The sequence below is a fragment of the Mus caroli genome, unplaced genomic scaffold (genome assembly GCF_978045245.1).
Source record: "Mus caroli unplaced genomic scaffold, Mus_caroli_1 scaffold_11, whole genome shotgun sequence".
Taxonomy (NCBI): Eukaryota; Metazoa; Chordata; class Mammalia; order Rodentia; family Muridae; genus Mus; species Mus caroli.
This window is the reverse complement of record NW_028227266.1, coordinates 106,327,425-106,337,364: the sequence shown is the minus strand read 5'-3', so window position 1 is coordinate 106,337,364 and position 9,940 is coordinate 106,327,425. Positions and strand designations below refer to the sequence as shown.

General features: G+C 55.0%; 1 protein-coding gene across 2 annotated transcripts in view; it reads right to left on the bottom strand.

Annotated features, from left to right (window-relative positions):
• Nucleotides 1-586: 586 nt before the first annotated feature.
• Nucleotides 587-9,940, bottom strand: part of Cacna2d2 (calcium voltage-gated channel auxiliary subunit alpha2delta 2) — a 129,583-nt gene continuing 120,229 nt past the window's right edge. Inside the window, exons 23-38 of one of the 2 annotated variants that reach the window (XM_021171426.3) lie at nt 7,104-7,164; nt 5,081-5,178; nt 4,786-4,876; nt 4,600-4,662; nt 4,340-4,443; nt 4,020-4,118; nt 3,843-3,931; nt 3,616-3,666; nt 3,304-3,375; nt 3,061-3,213; nt 2,883-2,935; nt 2,738-2,793; nt 2,464-2,590; nt 2,233-2,342; nt 2,043-2,125; nt 587-1,958 (exon numbers count right to left, since the gene is read on the bottom strand). In XM_021171426.3, coding sequence (XP_021027085.1) covers nt 1,815-1,958; nt 2,043-2,125; nt 2,233-2,342; nt 2,464-2,590; nt 2,738-2,793; nt 2,883-2,935; nt 3,061-3,213; nt 3,304-3,375; nt 3,616-3,666; nt 3,843-3,931; nt 4,020-4,118; nt 4,340-4,443; nt 4,600-4,662; nt 4,786-4,876; nt 5,081-5,178; nt 7,104-7,164 — 1,454 coding nt within the window. In that variant the 3' untranslated portion in view covers nt 587-1,814. The remainder of the gene's footprint in view (nt 1,959-2,042; nt 2,126-2,232; nt 2,343-2,463; nt 2,591-2,737; nt 2,794-2,882; nt 2,936-3,060; nt 3,214-3,303; nt 3,376-3,615; nt 3,667-3,842; nt 3,932-4,019; nt 4,119-4,339; nt 4,444-4,599; nt 4,663-4,785; nt 4,877-5,080; nt 5,179-7,103; nt 7,165-9,940) is intronic. The other variant, XM_021171427.3, reaches the window with a different exon arrangement.

Genomic DNA, 9,940 nt, shown 5'->3' with positions numbered 1-9,940 from the left:
TGAAAATATTTTACAAGGAATCACACACACAATATTTTACAAAGTTTCTCGACTTTTTTTTGTCGCTGTTGTTTTCCCAACTTGTCTGTACAAAATAGAATAACCAAAAAAAAAAAAAAAAAAAAAAAGGGCAAAGGAAATGGCCCCCAAGTCCCCCAGCCCACAGTAAGGGGACAGCTAGGTCAGGTGGGTAATGAGAGGGTTGAACCCAGCTGGGGGTTGGACAACTACCTGATGGGGATTGTTTTGTCTGGTTTCATTTGTCTTTAAACTTAAAATATATATTTATTTTTCTGTATACGTTTGTTTCTTTTTTTGTTTATATTCTCTGTTGAGCACCTGACTACACTACAGTTACACACACGCCCCCACAGGACACAGCTGACATCCAGGCTGGGCACACATCATGGATACCCACCCTGTCACCAGCACTGGGCATGGACCATACACACACTGAGAAAGCAACAAGCAACATGACATTAATTAACGAAGCCATTAATTAATGTATCACCCTCCCCCCTCCTCCCAGTCCATCTGAGCCTCACGGCTACACCCCTCCCCCCTGCCCCTCAGTCCCCTCCTGGCCCCCCAGGTTACGATGCCTTTGGGAGAAATGACAGAATGAAAGGTGTGAAGAGATGTGTCCCAGGTCCAGCCTCTGTGTGTGCAGTACTGTTGGTTAGACATGTGCATGGTGCAAGTGTGTGTTCAGTAAGGGAGGGGCAATTTGGCCTCCTAGGGGCAGGGACTGTGTGTGTGTGTGTGTGTGTGTGTGTGTGTGTGTGCAGAGGGAATTAGGCCTGAGTGTGCAAGAACCAGATTGGGGATGGGATGGCCCAGCCAGGAGAGACCAACTCATCCCTGCTAAGGCAAAATACAATGTCTGGTGGGGTTCTTATGCCAAAGGGGTTCAGGCAGTGATGTGTGGTCCTACTAGGGGCCGGACACTGGTGAGCGATGGTTACAATGAGCACCTGGCAGGGTGAGGGGCACTTGGGGACACTGGTGGCTAGGGGTGAAACAGAGAGGCCTCTCCCCCCATCCCCCCAGCATTTGGCACGGTTTGACATTCAGTTTTAGAGATGGGAGGCTCAGCCAGGCTGCATCTCAGAGTAGAGGCAGAGGTGAGCAGAGATGGAACACACAGGCCAACCCCTTCATTGACATCTCGCCCTGTGTAAGGCTGTGGGCCACCCCCCATGGTGCGTGTCTGTTTGTGTGTTCCCTCACAGGTATGTCTAGTGAGAGTTTGGTTTCTGCTCTCAGAGATCCAAGTGTATATGGCATGTGTCTAAACTGATGTCATTGTGAGACTGTCCTGACACCTGCAAGGCTAGGGGGGGGGGGGTTGTAGCCTGAAAGGGCCAGAAACCTATGGGGAGGGGAGTGCCCCCCAATCTCTCACCATTACCATCTCCCCCCCCCCAGAGAAGGTAAGTTTGGGCTTGGGTGGGGCCAAAGGGCCAGTTAGAGGTGCCCAGCAGTGGCAGGGTTGCCTACATAGAGGAAATCTCCAGGCAGGTGGGTCAGTGGAGGCCTGGTTTGGCATCAGTACTAGTGGCCTCCTGTCCTAGCCCAGGGGGATGAGTCTAGGGACTGCGGGCACTTGGACAGTTCAAGGGTGAGCTAAATCTTGAGTGCCAAACACCATGGCATCTTACTTTGGGGTTCCCCTGCCCCAAGGCACAGGCTCGGGGGAAGGGACCCAGGTCCTTCAGGAGTGGCCAAGGCTCTAGATTGGGGAATGTGGAATGGGAGGGTGAGCGAAAGGCTAGGAGGCCAAGGGGTATGTATGATGTGTGTGTGTGGGTCGCTCAGAGGTGGCGAGAGGCAGCGAAGGAGTGGACTTGAGGCTGCGGCCGAGGTGGCAGGCCCAGGAGGAGCAACAGCTGCAAGGAAACCAAGACGCCCAGCGACGGAGGGAAGGAGGCTCCGCGGCCACAGTCTGAGGTATCTTCCTGCAGGAATGGAAGACAAGGAAGCGGTCGGTACCCAGCCGGCGCAGGCTCGCAGATGTCAGCAGCGTCGCTTCCCCAACTCACCGTCGCATTGTAGTCAAAACAGATGTGCGGACCTCTTCGGTATCTCGGTCTCTGCACCAGCTCACACTGCTCCGGGCCGTCCGCTGGGCATGGGTGGGGAGTCAAGGAGGCGGTGGCAAAGACGTGGGGGTATGGGGGGGAGCGCAGGGCAGGAGGGGAGTGGGCGGTGAGGCGGGCGGGGGCAGGATACAGTGTGTCTCCTTCTGCAGCAGCCGGCCCGCCTCGCATTGGCTGCACAGCGGCTTCTCAGCCACCACGAACAGAAGATTGGTGTTGGTCAGTCTCTGCGCGTGGAACAGCCTGGAGGGACGATCGGAGGGCGGAATCTTGGAGGTTCACTCCACCCTGGAGCCACCGCCCCGCCCACAAACGCCGCAGACCACGCCCCTCTAATACGCCCCGCCCCTCGCTCTGCAAGTACCTGCTGCAGTTTCCGCAGTCAATGATGGCGTTATAGGATGCGTTCACCGAGCCGAAGTAGTACTGGGTCTGTTTCATGACGCAGCTGCTTTCGCGCGTCTCGGGGCTGCCCTCAGCTTCTGCCGGGTCTGCGGGGCCCAGACGCCTCAGCCCCTCCCACAGACAATCGTCCGCCTCAGCTTGGCACAGCCCTAAGCCCCACCCTCCTTGTGATCCGAGCATCTGTTCCCGCCCTGGACACAGATTTGGGGCCAAGCATCCTAAACCCTACTTACCTGCCTGGAACCAGCTGTGATAGATGAGACCATAGAGTAGCTGCTGGAATAAGGACCTGTAGGGCACCGGGCACCGAGTACCGGCGGTCAGCAGGTGGCCAGTGCCTTACAGGCCTCCTTTACCAACCTCTCCTCCAGGACTCACCAGGCGGCAGCAGAGGTCCACCAGGCCAAGTTAAGGAAATCTGCAATGGTGGGCTGCAGTGGAGAGAGGAGGACGGTCGCCTCTGGTTCTACATCACCCTGGCTCTCTAAAATGTTATCGGGGAGGTCTATAGGCGGGTTTCCCAACCTTTAATCTCTGGGTATTTCTAGGAGCTTACCACAAAGACACCCCGGGGTGCAGCACCCAGGTTCCCAGGAGGCTGAGGGGCACAGGCTGCCTGATAGTCATAGGATTCCTTTCGGGTGTAGAAGGAGTTATTGTACAGTGCCAGCATCAGGTTGGCATCCACCTCACTGAAGAATCTGCCAACCTGGGGATGCAGGGAGAGAGCCATAGTCACAGGGCATGCTCTAGAAGGCTCTGACCTACACCGTCCTTCCATTTTCTTCCTGACCCTTACCTGGTCCCACTGATGGTTCTGGTTTGACAGCACCAGGAACCCTCCGTCATCAATGAGGACACAGAGTAGATCCTAAGAGGTAGGGAAGGGAGGTAAAACTGGTGAGGGGGCCCGCCTCGGACTACTTCATGCTCTGGCAGTCCAATGGTGCGGAGTGAGGGGCATCACTCCTCTAGGTCTGGCAAGAAGAGGGAGTCAGGGTAGGGGTGTTAAGATCGAAAGGCTAAGGGGCAGACTAGGAGTCACAGTTGAGACCAGGGAGCCTGGGGATGAGGGAAGCTGGGATGCAGGGCAGAGTCAGAGCACACGCACCTCGTTGTTAACCTCGCAGTCCATCTCACAGTGGCTGCTGGGGCCGCACTGCTGGGCAGAGAATGGGGATGTAAGACACCCACCAGTGTCCCTCATGTCTGTTACCCCAGGCCATCTGTGGCACCTCCTGCCTTCCCAAAGGTGCTGGAGCCAGTCTGAGTGGCAGGCTTGTTAGGAGTCCATGGAGACACCAGAGGGGGCTTATTCCCCTTCCCCTGCCCAAATACCTTCTGAGGTTGGTCCTGATGGGTACGGTTGCTGGCCAGCACCTTGAACTTTTCAGCCCAAGCCTCTAGGTCCAGTTTGACACCCACCACTGTGGGAGAGAGCAATGGTTATGTGGACTACCTGCCTGGTCAGTGTCCTGACTGTTGCCCCAGCCCCACCTCAGTCTCAGCATTCACCTGCTGGCCTCAGTGTGCGACGACCTAGACTGAGCTCCACAGCTGTGCTGACGAGGACACCTACTGTGTCATTCTCCAGCTCCAGTGGTCTTAACAGGGCTGGGGCAGATGAATAGAGCAGTCAGGAGTGAAGGCTGACCGTACTGGCCACTCTAAAACTGGGCCCTATCAAACCAGGGCTGGACCCAGTTTAAGCCTATAGCACCCCATACAGTGTCTGGCTTAGCTTTTCTCTTTGACTATCGGGCAGCCCGTGCCCCTCAGCCTCCTGGTCTCAGTTAAGGCCTCCCACCTGCTGCTGGGTATGGACAGACACTCACAGTCCTGGTGTGGGGGCTTGAAGATATAACCATGGTTATCCAGGCTGCGACGGTAGAAGCTGGCATTGAAGGGTTCAGGGTTTTCTGTCCAGTCTTCGGCTGCCCTAGAGCACCCAAGACAGGCAGAGCTCAGTGGGCATACGACTGCACACCATAAGGCAGCTTGTGGTGTACAATGGTCTTGGCAGTGCTGAGGCCTCAGGGTAGTGAAGTCATGGCAAAGTCCCAGACAGGGAGAGCTGTTGTCGCGTGTCACTTACTTGTTCGGGAAGACACGTGTGATGCCACCATCAGTGGCAGCAAATACGGCTAGCAGGCTGTACCTGGGGGCAACAGGGAGATGGGGTCACAGGCTCGCCATGTTCTACTGTGCAAGGCCGGGGCCTCTGGGCCAACCCCAGCCCCCTGCTATACATAGCCATAATAGCCTGGGCGGTGGTGCATACGTGTTGAGATCTTGGTCCCGCCACACACGTTCCACTAACTGCTGTGTAATGCCCGTGTCCAGAATCAAGTTATGAAGAAGGAAGTTATTACCTGGAATAGGGCAGATGGAAAGGTGTCTTAATGTAGAGCCATGACATCCCTGCCTCTAATCTCTAGGGCTCTGGGGAAAGCCTTCTCTACGTCCTTGGTCCAGGCCCTGCCTGCTTGTCTGCCTGCTGTGTACTGGCCTCCCTCCCTTCTCTTTGCCCTGACCCCAGACCCTGCCTACACTCAGAGGCCCCACCCTATACTCACACTGCTTGGAGTCCGGAGTCACTTTCTCCATGAGCTCGATGAAGTTCTTCAGGAACTCGGTGTTGTTGTCTGAGGCGTTCAAATCCTTGCAATACTCTCTGGGGGGTTGGGGAGGGGCAAGAAGAGCAGGCTTGGGAAGCTGTACTGTACTTGGGAAGGTGGAGGGTTATCCAGGCTTCCCGGCGAAGTCCAGATTGCAGGGAGGGGTGTGAATGTTCTCACAGGCTGTGGTCACCATGAGCCTGAAGGCTGCTGGGACTTAGTTGGGGTGGGCAGAGTGGGCAGGAGGAGGGACTGCCTCCTCCACCCTGGTGGCTTTTCTCTCTCCTGGTCTTGGCCCTGCCATCTCTTGTATATAGTTGGACCCAGATGACACACCCAGGGAGCCCCAGGAAATGCAAATGCCAGTGGGTGGCTCCTCCACCTGTATGCCTGCCAGTGTTCCCGTGGGCATGAGTGGGGTTGAGTATCAGCACTTGCTATTGCCAGTATCTAGGACCCCACCCTGCCTCTTCCTGGCCTTGTGCCTTGGGGCAATGCATTCTGGTCTCCCGGGGCTCACTTTTTTCATCATGCCACAATAGGGGTGTCAGTAGGAATGTGTGGGTCCCTGGTCTGGTTATTTCTGGCAGACCCTCACTAGACTCAGGCTCTGGGTCCAAAAAACATGGGTGTGGCAAACCTGGAGTAGGGTTCTTGTGTTTTGTTTTTGTTTTTGTTGAGTAGGGTTCTTGGAGAACAATGACTCTCTCTGATGGATGGAGCCATCTCTCCTGCTCAATCCCTTAGTCACTACCCTGCCACCAGGCATCTCCCCAGTGACCTAGATGACAGCGACTCTGTGGACAGTTTAAAAAATGAGCAATTTCCCTAGGCTATGGGAGGACCCATAGTTTAGTGTGGGCACCTGGGACTTGATTTGTAGCCACACTGATCTACTGAGTGTCTGTAAACTGTACTGTCTGTGTGGACACGCCCAGTGACAGTCACACAACTGTGCATAAGGTATACCATACACGTGAAATATTTCACATCTGTAGGGCACTTCATTCGCTCATACACACTTATCCAGTGCTCCTGAAGCAGTTATGAAAAAGACATTTCTTCCCTAAGCTACTTCAGGGTCACACCTCCCAGACCATTTCCGATCACTAATGCACACGGACCACCCCACATGTACACCTGGTCTCTTGCACATGGACACAATGAGTCACAGGTACAAACATCTACAGAGAGTCAGAAATTTGTGGGTGCATGCACGCAACGTGCCTACGCACAGAGGTTAGGAGTGTCCAGAGCCCCATTTGTGCCGGAGAGTGCTCTCATTTAAAACCCAGGTTGCAAGAGAGGGCATCAGCACCAGGGGCCATGGCCCTCCTCAGATGAAGTTCAAGGCAGACTGTGTGCACACCAGGATGCCTGTGTTCACACTGGGTGTGCACTCCTGGGATGGCTCTGGGTTCTGATCCCCCACTTGCCAGAGCGGCTCCTCAGCTTCTTGCCCTCCCTCCCGTTTCTCCCCTATGCTCAGTGAGCCACCACACCAAGGATGAGCAGCACTGGCAACAGCCACAGGGGCTCTGGCTGGCTCAGCCTTCAGACCCACACAAACACTGACTGACAAAGGACAACAACAGGGGGTGGGTGGGTCAGGTATGGGCAGGATGCCACAGACCAGAGCAGCAGCTGCCCAGCGAGGGTGTGCTGGAGGACAGCCAGCCCAAGGTGGAAAGGGCTCCTCCTTCCTGGTGGCCTGGGAGGGCACAGAAGGTGGCAGAGAATCCAAAGCCCACCTGCCCCTGGCCTGGTGGGAGATGGTCTGTGGGCTACAGGCTACTGCTGCCTGGTGCGGCTACATGGCCTGGGTATGTACACAGCCGCACATACCGGGCTATGTATTGGGGTTGGGAGCAACACTGCACAGGACAATAGACACACAGAGCTCCAGGCAGCAGTGCAGGAGGTGGGGCCAGGATGGTCAGGGGAGGGGGAGGACGCCTCAGCAAGGCCACACGCAAGCTACCTCGGAGCAATGAAAACGTGTCCTTCAGACTCAAAGCTGCTGGGAAGCAGGAACTCAAAATCTGCAACAGAAACGGGGGGGGGTTATCCGGCGGGGGCTGGGGAGGCGGGAGGCCAGGGGGCTCAGAGCTGATGGGGCTGGAGGGACAGGTAGGAACAAGGCAGCCTGAGGGAGGGGGGAGACACCGGCAAAGAGGGAACCCGCCACTTCCGCGTTCAGGTTTGAGCCAGAGAGAAGGGAGGGTGAGGAGGGTGTGGGGCCTGTGGAGACTACAGCATCGCAGGAGAAGGGCAGTTATAGCCAATATGTTGCCCGGGCCTGGTCCTCTGTCGGCAGTGAGTCCCTTGGCGTGGCTGTATATGCTTCCATACTGCTGTATAGCACATATACACGGACACACACACACACACACATATATATATACACACACTGCTATATATATGCATGGTCTGGTGGAGGCGCCGGTCTAGCTCTTATCACATCCATAATGGAAAAACCGCATGCAGAGCTTCCTTTGCCTCCGTAAGAGACTTTGAGGAAGGGAATCAGCTTTGGGCTGCGGGATTTTTCTTTTTTTCTTTTTTTTTTTAAATCTCTCTTTGCCGCAGCTGTTTGCATTTTTGGTAGGTCTTGCTTTTGTTCTGTGTCAGGCATCAACATGGCCAAACCGAAAGGGTTTCTCACGGGCACAGACAGTCCAACCAGAGACAGGTGTGAGCAGCTGCTGGCGGTGGAGGTGCTGCAGTGCATCGTGGAGGTCTGGGGCTGGGGTGTTCTTCCTGGAACAGGATGCTGGGGGACGGGGAACCCACAGGGGGTAGGAACTGTTCCAGAGTGTAATGAGACAGGGCTGCTGCTGGACTCTGCACGCCTGCTTTCCAGGCTGAGAGGAGCCAGGGACCTAGGGAAGGTCTAGTCTTCTCCCTTCCAAGGAGTTGAGACAAGGGAGAATGCTGGGAGTGTCTGGCAGGATGGTCTAATAGCTGTTGTGCCTGTGCCTTGGGCTTACGAGCCGTGCATGTGTGTGCAGTGGATACATAGGTATGTGTACATGTTTGTTTTTGCACGGACGTGTGCTCACACACCTGAGAATGTGGCTCCTCTCTCTGCCCATCTGGACCGGATTACCCTGCTGTGTGCAGATTTTATTCTTTTGAGACAAGCTCTGCAGTCCGTGTTTGCCTAGGACTCCCTTATACAGCCGAGGATGACTTTGAACTCCTGATTTTCTTGCACACACCTTCAGAATGCTGGGATATGAGCACACACCATCACACGTGGCTTACGTGATGGTGGGGATTGAACCTGGGACCTTGTAAATGCCAGGCAGTGACAAGCAACTGAGTTGTATCCCCAGCCATCATGGGCATCCGCGAGGGCCCTGGGCTTGTGTAGTTCTGCCAGTCCATCTCCCTTTGTTTTAAAAAAGATGGTCTCGGTTGTCTTGACTAGCCTCCAGTTCTTGCCAGAACCTCTTGAATGCTGGGATTTTAGGCCTGCGCCACACTCTGCTTTCTCTACCCTATCCTCACCAACATCCTAAACTCTTTTACCATAGAGCTTTTGTCATCCCCAAAAGAGGGATTTTCACGGTTCCCAAATACTCCCATGATGCACTGCAAAGTTCTGAACCCGGGGAAACTAGGCTGCTGTGAAGGGCTGGCAGTCACTGGTTGGACTGTTCCTTTCTGATAGGACTGTGAGGCAGGGTTTGGACACAAGCCAAAGGTGAAGGAGTAGGGTGGGAAGAGGGGGAAGAGGAGAAAGAAAAGAGAGGGAGGAGGGAGAAGGAGGGAGTCTATACTATGTTTGTCATGTTACCAGGGCCTTGAAATTCTAGGGTCAGAGGGTGGGATGTGGGCGATGGTACAAATGACAACTCAAGCCAGTGGGATTGGGGTATGCACCGACCCTGACCCAGGCCAGCAGGCGCAGCTTAACTCCCTTTGCTGGACTAGGCTAGACAAGGCCCCTGGGTTTTTTGAGAAGTTCTCTGCTTCCAGGAATGGGGGACATTCTCATGTGGTTCTCCATGCCTCACAGGGGCAAATGTTCCCTGGAAAGGCATCAGTCCATCTACCAAAGGCAGACCTAGACCTTATCATTTGCCACCCCCTCTACCTCCCACTGTTCTCTGATGAGGCCTGGCAGCTCACTATCCACTCTTCTGGGAACTGATTTGGGGGCCCTTTGCTTTGTCAGTAGGCTGTCTTCCTCTAGACCGTTTGGTTGGCTCTTGGGATCCAAAAGATCCCACCCTTTGCCTGGAGGAGAATATAGTTTCCTGAGTCTGCCTTTATTTCAGAATAGCTTTCCCCATATAGATGAGCCCTCCCTAAGGGCAGAGGTAGCCCAAGGGTCCTTAGCAAGGCCTTGGAAGCAGCAGGAGCAACAGTACATGTTAACCCAGGATGGTGGGACAACCTTGTCCTCCTGTGTCCAGGCTTCTTGCCCTCTGTGATCCCCACTAAGGCTCTGAGCCTTGCCACCTTTCTTCTATTAGGGCTGTGAGCTCTGGGGCCACACCAGAACCCAGAGGCCTAAGAGCCTTCTAGAGGGTGCCTGCTGGGACTTCCCTACCAACTGCATCTTGAAACTCCTGCCCTGCTGGGTGGGTGGTGGTGAAGCATCCAGTTCTGTTCTCACTGTTGAGTTGTCTTGGAGGGCCAGAGACGTTGGGGAGGCAGGGGACTTCCCATGGGGTACCACAGGACTAGGGAATAGGAGGAAGGAGTCTGGGCCCCCAGGACACACTGGAGAATTCCCTGCAGACAGCCCCAGAAGTGGGCTACTAGCTCTAGTGGGGTGTCAGGATCAGAGGAAAGGCAAGAACTGAG